The sequence below is a fragment of the Aspergillus niger genome (assembly GCF_000002855.4).
Source record: "Aspergillus niger supercontig An01".
Taxonomy (NCBI): Eukaryota; Fungi; Ascomycota; class Eurotiomycetes; order Eurotiales; family Aspergillaceae; genus Aspergillus; species Aspergillus niger.
In genome coordinates this window covers 2,249,908-2,263,872 of record NT_166518.1, presented here as the reverse complement: position 1 = coordinate 2,263,872, position 13,965 = coordinate 2,249,908, and the positions used below count along the sequence as shown (strand labels likewise).

The 13,965-nt window shown below is 48.3% G+C and overlaps 5 protein-coding genes across 5 annotated transcripts; 4 read left to right on the top strand and 1 right to left on the bottom strand.

Annotated features, from left to right (window-relative positions):
- Positions 1-57: 57 nt before the first annotated feature.
- Positions 58-998, top strand: An01g09460 (uncharacterized protein; the record flags this gene model as incomplete). The annotated part of the gene is given in 3 exon segments (XM_059750535.1): positions 58-356; positions 413-918; positions 975-998. Coding segments are annotated over 3 exon segments (829 nt in total), but the record flags the coding sequence as incomplete, so codon positions are not given.
- Positions 999-3,511: 2,513 nt separating this feature from the next.
- An01g09450 (uncharacterized protein) lies at positions 3,512-4,363 on the top strand (the record flags this gene model as incomplete). The annotated part of the gene is made up of 1 exon (XM_059750530.1): positions 3,512-4,363. The coding sequence occupies one exon, from the start codon at positions 3,512-3,514 to the stop codon at positions 4,361-4,363; it is 852 nt and encodes a 283-aa protein (XP_059603299.1).
- A 2,036-nt stretch (positions 4,364-6,399) lies between these two features.
- Positions 6,400-9,253, top strand: An01g09440 (uncharacterized protein; the record flags this gene model as incomplete). Its single annotated transcript, XM_059750526.1, has 13 exons — positions 6,400-6,569; positions 6,629-6,638; positions 6,714-6,818; positions 6,899-7,097; positions 7,190-7,269; positions 7,321-7,391; positions 7,480-7,596; positions 7,938-8,065; positions 8,317-8,384; positions 8,501-8,652; positions 8,738-8,827; positions 8,946-9,093; positions 9,185-9,253. The coding sequence occupies 13 exons, from the start codon at positions 6,400-6,402 to the stop codon at positions 9,251-9,253; spliced, it is 1,407 nt and encodes a 468-aa protein (XP_059603298.1).
- Positions 9,254-9,361: 108 nt separating this feature from the next.
- An01g09430 (hypothetical protein) lies at positions 9,362-12,701 on the bottom strand (the record flags this gene model as incomplete). Its single annotated transcript, XM_059750522.1, has 12 exons — positions 9,362-9,409; positions 9,616-9,733; positions 9,854-9,963; positions 10,056-10,130; positions 10,213-10,464; positions 10,638-10,865; positions 10,943-11,013; positions 11,908-12,021; positions 12,104-12,207; positions 12,254-12,310; positions 12,445-12,530; positions 12,609-12,701. 12 exons carry the CDS (start codon positions 12,699-12,701, stop codon positions 9,362-9,364), a joined length of 1,356 nt encoding a protein of 451 aa, XP_059603297.1.
- Positions 12,702-12,898: 197 nt separating this feature from the next.
- On the top strand, positions 12,899-13,310 carry An01g09420 (hypothetical protein; the record flags this gene model as incomplete). The annotated part of the gene is made up of 2 exons (XM_059750519.1): positions 12,899-13,006; positions 13,134-13,310. 2 exons carry the CDS (start codon positions 12,899-12,901, stop codon positions 13,308-13,310), a joined length of 285 nt encoding a protein of 94 aa, XP_059603296.1.
- Positions 13,311-13,965: the final 655 nt, after the last annotated feature.

Below are 13,965 nucleotides of genomic sequence, written 5' to 3'. Positions count from 1 at the left end.
TACCCCTTGGGATCATTTCTTACGTCGACCATGTTCCATACCACGAAATCATTCACGATGCGGTCGGCTCTCGCTGCCTCAGCCCTTCTCCTGTCCATCAGTCTGCCTGCAACACATGCCTATACCGAGGAATACAATGGCTGTTACTCCGACTCGACACCACTGAAAGATCAGGGAACATATACATATCAGAGTGATGGGTACTGTCAAAAGCTGTGTTTGAAGGACAACTACTCAGTCTTTGCCCTGCATAACGGACAGGACTGTCTCCTGTGGTAACCTGCTACCTGCCTCGTCAGCAAAGGTTGATGACAGCAAGTGTAATGTCGCATGTGCCGGCTGGCCTTCTGTGGAATGTATGTTCTCCTGGTATGAATCTTCTGTGGCGCGTTTGCTGACGGTGACAACATAGGTGGTGGCAGCAATACTTATTCCGTCTATCTTACGGGCATTGAGAACGACGTTGACCATTATTCGGCCTCGAGCACAAGTACCTCGACCACCGACAGCGAAACGTCTACATCATCAACCCAAGAAGCCCATGTCGTCACTAGCTCTGGCACCACGCAAACCGTGTATGCAACGTCCGGAACCGAAGCGAGCGCGTCTGCAACCGCCGAGGGTGCTACTGAAGCGTCACAGAAGAAGAGCTCGAGTGCCAACACTGCTGCCATTGCGGCGGGCGTCGTCGTGGGTGTAGTGGGAGCCTGTGCTCTTGCTGGCGCTGGCTTCTTCCTGTGGCGCTTCAAGAACCGCAAGTCGCAATACCGTCGTAGTGTTGGTGTGGACAACTATGGCAACCCGATGTCCCAGCACTCCATGTCGGATTCCCGTTTCGATGGGGACTTTATGGCCCAGCGCCGTCAGAGCAATGGCAGCATCGATGACGATCAAGACTTCTCGCGTCGCATCCTGCAGGTGAGCTTAGCTGAACGATGAATGAGGATAGAGGACTTGAGCTAACGAAGTACTAGGTGACCAACCCCGATCGACGCTAGAAGGAATGCGATCGCCAGCTTCCCATGGACAGTGCCGTTTGTGGACCAACATCCTATCTGTGCATGTCTTTTAACGATAGAGCCATGCCCTGCCACATATTTACTTCCTACCCTACACAACCTTCGCTTGTCACCATAAATTCACCCTTCACGACAGCTATCCTTGCTCTCTTTTTCTTTATTCCTGCTGGACTATTCGGCGACCTTGCAATATCAGTGCATGTCTGCAGATAGGATATGATGACCCCTTCAGCCACTGGCTATGAAAAGCACGTCCGTTCCATAGGTGTGGTATGATGCCGCCCGTGGCGGATAGCAACCTTCCAGGATCGTTGTTATTGAGAGAGCCGACCGTGACTCTTACTTTGGTGGAGACTTGGGGCTCCTCAGGAAAACCCCCAAGTCACTGTCGCCATTGATGGTTACATCACCGACCAAGTGTTCTCTTTTTCATCACAAGGGCTTCTCAAGGTCAAGACTCTACGAGTCGGGCTGAGGTGTATCAGTCCAGGATCTCATATTATTTGATAAGGCGTTTGAAGTGGGCTGTATTTTAGTCGATTACCCTCGTGGACAGCATTTATTCTCCCAAATTTTTTGTTATTGAGCCGAGAACCCCCCAACTGTTCTATTTATGCGATGTTTGTTTCTATGGCGGTTGGCCGCGCGTGCTTGCCATGGGTACTACATAGAGTAGCCTTGGCTGGAAGATTGTAAGTAATGTGACGGACAGCCCTGTAGCTAATGTGAGGATGAATGTATACCATGTGCTTCTTGATGTTTTGAGCAAGTCAATCATCTTGTAGCTGTGTATGGATCTTTTTTAAGCATCGACCCACATGTCTTGATGCAGTACATCCAGATTTTGAACATCAAGATGATGAACAGAGGTGTTATTTTCCAACGAAGATGGATATAAGCATATTTGCTTAGATATATTTATATTTATAACCTCGCCAATCGTATACTACTAGTAGTACGTTTTGTAATATCGGGAGTGATATGTCCTTATAACGAATCACTATCCGAGCACTACTTACTACATGACAATATATATATATATATATATATATATGCACCTCCACCAGAGTAGTAGTTAGTGCACTACTCACCACAAAAATTGAATCCGAATCCCTAAATCACGCACAGGCGCTCAAAATTGGCCAAACAAGTCAATCTTTAACAACCATCCAGACAACTATCATACTATTCCACCACCCTTAGCATCTGTGAATCGACGCAACACGAATTGATCTAGTATTAGTAATTCATACTAGTAGTCTCCTTATGCTACTCCCAGCTACAATCGAGTGCTCAAATGGTACATAGTACCATCTAAGTACCATTCAGCTAGAAATTCTCTCGATCTACCAACTAATATATACTAACCGGTAAGAAATATATAAATTTCCAAGCCACGACCGATAGATTCAAAGTTCATCGCAGATCTCTACTAGTATTATACCACCAGGATAGAAATACAAGATATCCGACTAGCAACTAAGTAAGACAAGCAGTCACTAACAACATATCGTGATCATATATTAATCTTCTTTCTGAAGTCGCCTTGGTTCACTGTCTATTGTAGGATATTCATATGGGATAGATATATTTGTAGTATATCTAACGCCGGTCAGTTTGTTTTCAATATAAGTATTATCGTTGATTTTTCGTTTACTAGTGTTTTTTTGGGAGATTGGGATTAGAGTGGAATTATAGAGAGCAGCTTTTGGTTATTGTTGGTGAATTCAGTTTCTTATTTAGAGGTGTGACTCTTTTGTTTATAGAGTGACTTTATATATATGTCGGGGTATATACTACTAGCATTGCTGATTGGGACGACTTGTGAGTAGAGTATTTATATATCTTTATGGTTGGAAATATTGACATCTCCCAGTCAACTAACACTACTATCATGGGGGTTCTGACACCCGAATGGACATATTATTCTGGAGGGGAGTGAAAAGGACTGGATAATGGCTAAAAGTCCTCGATAGGAGCATGATGTATGATGAGCTGATGAGTACTACGTTGTATTATCTACGCTGGAGGCTGACAGGGAAAGACTGATATTGAAAGAGAGAAGAACAGGAACAAGCGATGAATTTCAAATCATGTAGTAGATAGGTAGGGAGTATGTAACATGCATTCTTGTCCACGAGGCATGGTGTCTTTTCAACACACAAAAGATATTAAGCACTGCTTGTGGAGAACAATGGTTGGGTACGTCACTCACTAGAGGGGGAACAAAGAGCCGACCAACAGGAGTGCGCGGTCCCGAGTTCTTGGAATGCGGAGAGAGGCAGTCAAGTTCCGCAACCAAGTTTGGTAGCATTTCTTTGTCTGTTTGCTCTTGGACTCAGCAACTACTTCTTCACTGCAATTTACCTCGAAGACCTGCGCATGGTCTCTTGACAAGCGACACCGCACGTGGTGTGTGTATATTCTTTGTCTCTATACTTTCATCTGCACATACGTATATCGAAAGGAGACGGGTAAGGTCTACGGCAGACATGTCTCGCAGGAAGGACCTGAACACGAAAGGGGATGTCGATGTCGCTCTGCAGCAACCCCTGAACGAGTCGGAGTCGGAGCCGGACCGGGCACCGAAGAAATCGAGACTAGATTTCAGCTCCAACGATGGCGGTGATAAGCGAAATGGTCTGGACCAGTTCATGGCCTATCCTATCCACAAGGTCAACCGACTCCTGGAGCCTGGGCCCATCCTGCTTGTGGCGACCGGCTCCTTAGCCAACAAGACGCACAACATAATGACAATGGGCTTTCATATGATGATCCAGCACGAAGGACCAACACTTGTCGGTGCTTGCATTGGGCCTTGGGATAAGAGCTATGATAATCTGAAGAAGACGGGCGAATGCGTGCTCGCCATTCCTGCGGTGGAGATGTTGGAGCAGACCGTTGATATCGGCAACTGCAGTGGAGAAGATGTCAATAAGTGGGTGTCTTTTGGAATAAACCCCGTCCCAGCTCCTGATCCTGCATCTGCAGATGAGTCTTGGGGTAGAAAAGGGGGAGAGAAAGCGAGAGCACGGGCGCCTTTGGTTGGAGGGAAGGATGTTATTGCCAACATTCAATGTATGGTTGAGGACCGAGCGTTGGTGGCAAAGTACAATCTATGGGTGCTGAAGGTGACTGGAGCATGGATCAATAAAGACATGGATCTAGAGTATGGCCAGGGAAGCAGAGACCCAGCAGATGATGACGATCGTGTTGGTGGTGGCAAACGAAGGAAGAGGGAAATGAAGATGGCTCACCACCGCGGAGATGGCCGGTTTGTGGTTGACGGAAAGGAAGTCGACATGAGAGTCAGGATGGTCAAATGGAAAGAGTTCCAGGATTAGACTCGTCAGGGGCAAGATCTGTTGGAATCCACTCATCGATGACCTGCAGCTGAATGTAACAGGATTGCAGTATGCTGTTTCGTCTCATACATGGTATGCGCACAACTCTGCCATTATTTTAGTGAGCAGATGGTAGGGTGCAGAGGTACTGAGACAACCGTGACAGAAGGTCTTGCTTAGTGCATCTTACTCTGCACAGCTGACATTTCTGCCCTGTTGATAGTGTCATGCTTAAATTGCGATTGCAGGATCTGTGAACGAGTCAGCGGCAAACGCCAACCCAACATGTTGGTTCCGGTTGGTGCCTGTTGGTGGCTGTTCCTGCTACGTTGCCTGCATAGAACTTGGTTGCAAAGTGGAGGAATACAGGTAATCCATGTGGAGGAGTATCGGTATCTCAGCAGAAGTAAAAAGGTTAGGGACCATACTGGCATGTTACTGTCGAATGAGGGCATTGATACACATGCGGGAGTCACCGTACTAGTTTGAACAGAGCTCTTCTTTTCGCGTCAAAGAGATTATCTGGAATCTTCTAGGGGCAAGGATGCCTCGTGGCAAGTGACCCCGCTATCTTGCGATCCCTGCCGGTATCGAAGTACTGCATGATCGCCGTCGTGCTCACCAAGGGGTGGTGCTCCGCAGCCAGCACACGTGTGGATGGATGAAACACTCCTGAGTGCCATGCAGAAGACTGGATCCATGTCGGGACGCCCGGCATATTTGTCCGGGCGTAATTAATTTGTTCTGCGCACATCATTAGTCGTCGGATAAAAGCCATTGTCTGAAGGATTCCTTAGATCCTTTGAACTAGTGCTCCCTCGCTAGCAGGGTATTCGTTCCTTCGAGGTTTAGTCCGTGATGGAAAAGGGCGGTGCAGAGCTGCTGGGGAGGGACGATTCTGCTAGCTTGGTCTGGTAAGGTGACTCTTCACAGGCTGGTTGTCGGATCAGGCCCTTGATGGTACAGAGGGAGCAGGGGTATCTGGGGACCCTGGGCACGATGGTTCAAGCTGACGCGCCAGGGTCATTCCCAACTGCTCGAAGACATGCAAGCCCTGCAAGTCGCGGCTCGCAAACCCATTGACACTTTAGGATACTATAGCGATCCGCAGTAGGCCGGATGTGGCAGGAGTGAGATCAGACCATGTGGATATCTATCAACCATTTCAGAGCGCATGGCACCCCTGTCAAGGCGCGAAGTAACAGGCCTCGTGGCTCTGTTACCTGTAACAATAGTACAGACTAGGTTGCAGTAGGTTGCAAACTAGAAGCTGCATGAAGATGTACCTCTCCCAAAGTAGTATCCAACGTAAACCGTAGGCTGACGTGTGGAATGTTCGACGCAGCACGGAAACTGCATCTTCACCAATAGCCGCTAGAAGGGTTGGACGGCCGATCACACTTTCCTGGTCTTCAGGTGACTAGATTACACCGTGTCGAGCTCAGCGTCGATCATCATTCGCTACTAGGGCTCGTGCTAGCAGGGGGCCATGCTGACAGGGGCTACTATGACAGGGAGACGTTATTTTCCGGTATTGGGATTAGCTTGTGTCTATTATACGTTATCAGCGAAATGCTCTGGAAATAATGGAACACACGGAAAAGTACACAAACAATATATTGGTTACACACTGGAAGAATCCGAATAACTAATCTGACCAGTGAACTTTCTTCGATCAAGAATAGATTAGGACTTGATATTGATGCTCGTGCAATTGTGGCTGCTTGTGTGGAACAGACACCGGAAGGGCCGTTCCGCTCTTTGACAAGCCCAACTGGCCTAAGTTCTTCTGGCCAACACATACGGCGAGTGCGGTGTCGATCGCAGACATCTTCGGCCTACGTGCCCTGTCGGGTTTTCCGGTCCTCAGCACCTTCGATGTGGAACTGATGAGGCTGATTCGCCTGTCCGTGTAGCGGAGGGTGAGGTCTATGGGGGTGGACAACCAAGCCCACTTAGATAGACGAACTCGTAAACACTGCTTGGCGGTGGGTTGTGGACAGCCTCTTAAAATCTCTTGTTAGGACGCGAATAATATGGCGGGTATTCCGTCGCGGCGTAGCCCGTCTACTCATCTAATGCTAATTAGTCAAGGAAATCTTAGTGGCTACAACATGCGTAGCGCCGTAGTGTCTTGGCTGGCTAGGGAGCCGTCCCCTGGTCCCTCAAGCTTAGCCTCAGAGAACGGGCTCAAGCGACTTATTTAGTGCAACGTACAGCGTGCTCCAATTTGCTGTTGCTAGCTTCCTAGGAGGTTAGTTGCAGCGCTTCGAAGGTTAGTGAGCGCGCCGGTCTTATCTGATGATAACACGCTCGAGCAGCGGGATGATTCCGTCCAACTCTCGACAAGAACCCGCCCAGTGCCCACAATAACATACCCCAAGTGTGGGCTGTTCAAGATTGGGTCATAGGCAAGCTCTCCACTTCGACGAATCAGGGAGGTGGCGGAGTTATGGTATTGTGATTTGTTGTCGTAGGTGTGTAATCTGGTCGAAGATTTTGTTGCATATCACAGTGTCTTTCTGGAGGCTAAAGGCGTGGAAGCCATCCGACAGTATACCGCAAATGGGAAGCCTGCAGCCGTCATCGATTACCCCTTTTAGTAGAAAAAGAGATTATCTGCAAGGAGGTATGCAGACTTATGTCTCGGGCACAGTTGAACAGACTAAACTGTCCACACTGGACCGGACCGGAACTGCGCTCGGGCTCAGATCGTCCGACGGGGATACTGAAGGTTGTGAAGACCAAATTTCCCTGTTTGTTCGAGCGGGTCCAAAGTTGGATGGGATTACCTAAGGCAGGTGTCTTGACTCTTGCCAGCCTCAGGCAAGGCTGATTCGGGTTCGGATTCGAATTCGACACCTGATCTATCACCTACTGATAATTTTGATGATGGCGCAGGCAAAGTCTAAACCCAAGAATGGAATAATCATCGATGATCTTCTTGAAGTTCACAGCAATCACAGTGCATGTTTCATGTGCTAGGCACACAACAGGCCTTTCCACAGGTTTTGCGAGTCGAGATGAGGTAAGCTGATCATGTTTGTCATGCCACCCTTTTCCCCCCCTAGCTCCCATATCTTAGGGGAGGGTAAGAGGTTTCGAATAGATGAAAGTGATGACCATCTCGCGTGGTACAGAGTTCACCAAACCCTCGGGGTGCGGATCATCAGATCCTACCTCGATGTCATCGATACCTTTGTGTTTTCAGTCGATCCTCTCATGAGCTTCCTGTATTCTAAGGCTTTGCGAAGGAAACTTTAGACTGCGGGATCACGTTCCCGCTTTTGTGGCTCCAAACTGTAAATCCTCCAGATGGCCTTTACCTTCCATGAAATCTTGCTAGTTGCTATCTACATCCTCCGGGAGTCTGGAGGGGGGTTCGGACTATGACTAGCCTCCGGAGACCGGAGTGCAGTGTCCCCTCATTCCAAAGACGATCCAGATTCTGCTGTCCTCGAGCCGGACCGGGGCAGATTCTGGCTCCGGCGGCCATAATCCACCGACGGATTCCACTTTTTGCCGAGCGTCCGACGAACTTTACCTGATCAGTATAGTAACTCGTTCGGGCAAGGGATATGGATAAGCAACGGGCTGTGAACCTGTGGGTTGTCATGGAAGCGTTTCAGAATCATCAGCAACAAGGGCAGTTTTTTTCCGACGACGCAATGATGACTGCAGAAGCTATCGTCACTCTGCATGGTTAGTGCAGTCTGGCATCGAACATACTTCACACGGCATTCCTCGCGAGATGACCGCAGCGCCCGGTGTTGCGCTAGACATTGTACTTTACCACTTAGACAGACCTTAGGTCTTCGATGCTTGCTTCTCTGCTCCAGGGTTGCATCTCGTAGCGGGCTCCTTAGATGACCAGTTGGCCAATAAATTCCTGGACTGACGGTTAGGATGTTGATCATGTTCCGTTACAGGCTAGTTCATATGTCGGTTTGGAGGGGGTGGTGGAGGAGGAGGCAATTGGCACATGACAGCTCTCGATCGTCTAGTACCGATCAAGAATCACGTAGGCTACTAGATTGAGTATGTTGTCAGTATAACCACAAAGTGGTACGCATGCACTACTATAACATAACAAGACTGGAGGCCTTCTGCATCACCATTGGTCTGTTCGTATAGTAGATCTGTGGGTGGGTACTCTGTAGTACCGTCAAGTCATTCAGTCCATCTCCTAACGTACCAGTCGTTATTGACCCTGTTCTGCCGCCTCGAGCCTTCATGGTAGCACAAGCCGCCGGTGGGCAGGGGGCCAGTCCAGGGCTGCTAACCCAGTGGTTCCTCCTTCCTTCCCCACAACTCGACCACGTTGTCGACTCCTAGCTTACCCTCGTGGCATGAGAGGTCGGGCCATGCCATCAGGGACGGCGTATTCCGTGCTAGACTTCGTATCCTTGCTATCATCATTTGTCTCGATCGCGTCCCATCAATTTGTATACCGTATACACAGGCGTATCCGACGGCATAGATGAGGCAGAAATTGCCTTTCCTAGTCTTCGTGACACTGTGACCAGAGAATCTTTTTTTCATACGTACTACTCCATGAGCTAGCTGTCTCGAGTATCAGCAGAGAATATTTCAGAAAAGAATTCGGGCAAAGATTCTTAGGTGCAATGAGAGCCAATGAAGCCAAGCCGATTATCATGGCTGGCACTCCAATGGACATACACAAACATGGTCTTGTCCTAGTGAGAAGAGGTGGGAGAATTGATCACCCTGTACAGATCCCGAATGGTTGCTGCTTTTGCCCGGCTCGTCATCATTCTGTGAGGGATCACAATCCTAGCATGGGGGCCCCGCCACGTGAAGGCCCGAGAGCCAATATGGGCTGCGGGCGGCCTTGGTGTCATGGCGATGCATGATGGACTTGGTGTCTAGGCCTGAGGCACAGGTTGGCCATAAAGTCTGCAGTAGCTAAGCCGCCTCCTGCATTTTAATTAGTTGCTACTATTAGTTGCTTGACGAATATCCACGGGACCCGCTCTCCTATACAGGACCACTAGCAAGTTTCTCCGATTTGGCACGTTGCAGCCCCTCCATCAGAATCGAGGGGTCTCAGCTTCATAGTATGCCCTCACTGTTCCCATGCCTATGACAAGCGGTGAGCTCTCTAAATTTTGTACGATATCGTTTAATTTGTATTTATTTCAACAGTATACTGACTCGGAGATGACTTGAACATGCTAAAGTATACGACCCGCTTCTGTTGAAGTTCGTTGAATTGTGTTGTCATGTATCACCCAGTTGGAGTCTGTCGGGGAAGTATGCCACCCCTGCTGAGGGTAGTTTCCCGAAGAAACCCGCTTATCAAGGGAGCGAGCTTCTCCTATAATGAGAATCAGACCATGCTGTCGATCCCTGACACATGGCCACCAGGATAGTCCGTGGCTTAATATCAGGCCTGCCATCTGTCATTCATATTAAACACCCTCTAATAATCGGTGTTATTATTAACAGGAATGGCTGCTAAATTGTGACGGGTAATTTCGGCATGGATCTGCCTCTATGCCGAATCGAGTCGCACCTACTCTTAACGGAGACCCAGCCACAACTCCATTGACGGAACGGGAGTGCCGCGAGTCCGCAACCTTCGTCTCCGATGGGGACGAGAATGAGTGACCCAGGTGTGTATTACATATGTTAGTCGTCTGTGGGCTGGATTCTTTATCGCAGGGTTTACTGCATTCGCCGCTTCGCTTTCTATACCAAAAAGGGTATCTGCCTCGCTGATGAGATCACCATTTCGAAACTTGAACTAGAACAACTTAATGCTTATGCACTTTTCTGCCCCTCGAAGTGTAAGGCAGACTGCAGTTCGAAGCACATTGATCCACGACCTGAAACAAGCTAGAAGCCCATGTGAAGTCAGAATGACCATGGCCCCCATGTTTTCTGGGACCTCTACCTCCTGGAAGGATGCACGAAGCGAAAACATTCTTGTTCCACAGGGCCTGGGCATTTGTGTACCTAGCATAGACTAACCGTGTTTGGATTTTCAGTAAGGAGGCCTGAGGTAGCATCATCCCAAGGCTCCCTTGCTCGGTAGAGCCGCTACGGAATGCTTCTGTGATAGCAGCGCTATGGACGGCCTAAGCATCTAACCAATACCTTTGTGTAAGGGGAATGACCCGTGTTTGTTACAGGAGTGGGTCTCCAACACACTGATTTCCCAGTTAGGCCATTTCATCTACAGCACCACTCAGCTCCGTTCATCACATCGCTACCACGACAAATTGCCTGCTCCTTGAACCTAGTTAACGACCAACACAGCTTTCCAACATTGCTCCAGGCCTCTGATTGTTCGTGTCTTGCCTGAGTAGTAAGAGTTTGCCCCTGAAAAAGCTGGTTCCTGATGGTGGTCATGGTAAGGATGTAGAGTGCTTATCTCGGCTATTCCTTTCATCCTCCTTTCTCTAGATACTCCGTCGTCGTCTTCTTCATCTGCTGGTGCTAAGGCTTCCTTCCGTTGTCTGCAGAGAATCCAGGGATCCTGAGCAAGACCGATGCTCGGTCACGTGAATTCAGGGTAATGCACTTTACAGACTATCAGTATCCATGAAACATTACTTGGCAGGCAGACTCGGACTGACCGGCTAAAACCCGGCAGACTTGACGATCGCCAACGGAGGGGGGGTAGCCTTAAGACTACCTAATACAGCAACAACCCTGCCATCGCACGTGGGTAATAAAACAATTCTTACTACTTTGTACTACTGAGGACCGGGCGCTATGTGAGACCATGGAATAGCGCGCACGTCACTACTAGACTACTGGTAGATTGCAATTTGCAACACCTCGTTTGGAATAGTAGCGGAAAAAAAAAAATTGAAAAAGTCAGCAGATACCGGAAAGCCATCTGGCCCCATACAGATAAGACGAACAACTCTCTCTCTCTCTCTCTCTCTCTCTCTCTCTCTCTCTCCACAGCGCTAGAAGAGGCTCGATCGATTGTCCATGCTATGACAGTGGACACTTGACGGGGTCGCTTGAGGGGAGTCACTCCCGTTAAGGAAACAGTATAGACCATCTCAGGCTAGCGGGGCGCCGTTAAGAGGCTTTGCTGCTCGCCAGACGGTCGAGGAAATGAACAAGGCTAACCACAATAAATGATCTTACTCGAATACACAGGGTCGCGTCAGTTCGCAGAATATTGGACCAATAGTAAGATTGACTGATGCTGCAGATGAGTTATTATTAGGCACTCGTGCTTCACATATGGTTTCCTGCAGTTGGAATCTTGATACAGCCGAATTTCTTATTCTGACATTGCATTTGTCGACAAGTGGCCCGGGCGGTTATCTATCGGGCAAGCAAGCAAATATCCTGGAAACCGTGTGGTGGTGTGTGCCGCAGTACCACCGACTGAATGAACCCTATTGCTCTCGCCCGGATGTCAATTGACAATTTCAAATGGCTCACAGTGGGTCGCCCCACTTGGTCCACGTTTAGCTTGAATGGAACTTTGGCCAGTGTGGCCCGTGGAGTACGGAATAGCCCGATCTTATAAGCCTTTTCCTCTTTAGCTTAAGGACCTTGCCTAGCTCCCTGAGTTTGGCAGCCCGTCTCCAAAAGTGGACCACCGAAATGGGGAGTGCTTGAGGCTTTGATGAAAGCCTGAGGAGCGACACCGGGGTTGGCTGGGTGGGCTATCCTGGTCAGTCAAATCTCTGCCCACTACTTTAGCCTGCTTAAGTCTGGAGTTGGTTCGAAAATTAGAGGGCAACAGACCTGGCCAGAATGCATTCGTCCTCCATTGGCATAGACGAGCCCCCCAATCATGAGGCTCAGACAGCCAACAAGTTCCCCAATTTTGTGCAGTAATGGTGTTCGACCTTCAGGCTCTGCATGATGTTTTCTCCTTATCAACAATATCCACACCCAGGATCATCTACCCCATAGTACTTACTATCCTTGGTCTCTGATAGACAGACACCCCTGCACAATCCTGTCATCTCACCTCCACCATGCCAGCAAATTAATATAAGACTAGTAATAGTAGCACTGCAGCAGGGGTGAACATAGTCAAGGGGAAGGGGAAGCCATGTGGTTGGCGGTCTTGGCCTGCCAACCTGATGATGCCATCAGTTTGGGCAGTATAGTAGTAGATAGTATAGGTGGGAGAAAGGTAGCCACCACATTCTACACCTACACTGGGCTGCTACGGACCACAACGGCCATCACCCGAACCCATCAGCACACTCCGTAGTGTATGACTCGTATCTTCATAGCTAACGGGATCGACTGGGATCGAATCCTGAGCCATGTGCACAGGGTATTGTTGCCCAGAAGTGGGGTACCCCTTTCTTCCCCCCTCTTTTTTCTCCATATTCGGTCTCCGTGATCCCGTCCGTCACCTTCCTCCTTCGCACGAGGAGTATGAAGAGTCTGGTTCCGCTAATTAATTTGATTTTTTTTTTTTTTTCTTTTAATGAGAGTATGTGCTTCTGGCTGGGTTACCCGAAAAGCCTAACCTTCCCTTTTCTGATTCTCTCGTGCCGGCCGGGACTGGAGATCTGGAAAACCATGGCTCAGCTTACTATGCAGTGGAGTCTTGTAGAAAACCAACAACAAACGGAGCCGTTGAAGTATGATTATTCGATCAGTCAGTCAAACTGGAATTATACGAACGAGGTAGGTCAGATGTTGTAATTTTTCTCTTGCTTTTAGTTTTTCAGTATTGTTATTTTTTTTATCCTAATTTCCTGCCGTAAAAAAACTCGATGGGTAGAGGACGGGTTCTTCTTCACTCCATCTGCAGTGCGCCTCAGCCGCAACACCACCTGGACTGCTGGTAGCACGGTGTTGCTTGAAGAGGGAACTTGAAGGGATGTTGGCCCCATGGCGCCTGTCATTTGCCCGTTCGACCAACGAGGCCCACAATAACGATGGATTAGACCAAGCCAAAAGAGGGAAACCCATCGTTCCTGCCAAGTGAGTATGACAAAAACGCCCTGCCGTCTTTTTCTTTTTCTTTTTCTTTTTTTTTTTACGTTCTTCATTTTTTTCCCATTTGGTCTTGTCTGACTGTTTATTCTATTTTATTTTTTTTTTACCTTCCTTACTGGATCAATTAAATTGATCCGTAAATAATCCTGATCGGGAAAGAGATGACAGGATTCCACTTTCAATGCCCACTTTTCTTGTAAGTAGACTGGATACATCGGTTAGCCTCGCTGGGGAGAGCGGATTCACTGTTCCGTCTCCATCTGACCTGGTGGTAGTAAAAGTAGTTCAAGTCTAACATAGCCATGGTAGCAGTGCTAGTCCTGAGTGGTTGCTTGCTGTGATCACCCTACAAACTGATCATCAAACTGCAGTGCACTGGCTCTCGCTTACCTGCCTTAGGTACATTTCTCTCCCTTGGTGCTGAGCCTGAAGGAGATTGGACGATAATTGCAGTGTCGTATTTATTTTTATCTCGGATTATTATTATTCTTATTATTATTAGTCTCACGGTTATTTTCATGATTTTTTATTTTCCTTATTACCATAACAATACATTGTGATTTTAATTTAATTTAATTTTTTGTATTTACTATTTGGTTACTATGCTTCCAAATCATTTCCCACCTTCGCTTTCCCCGGCGATC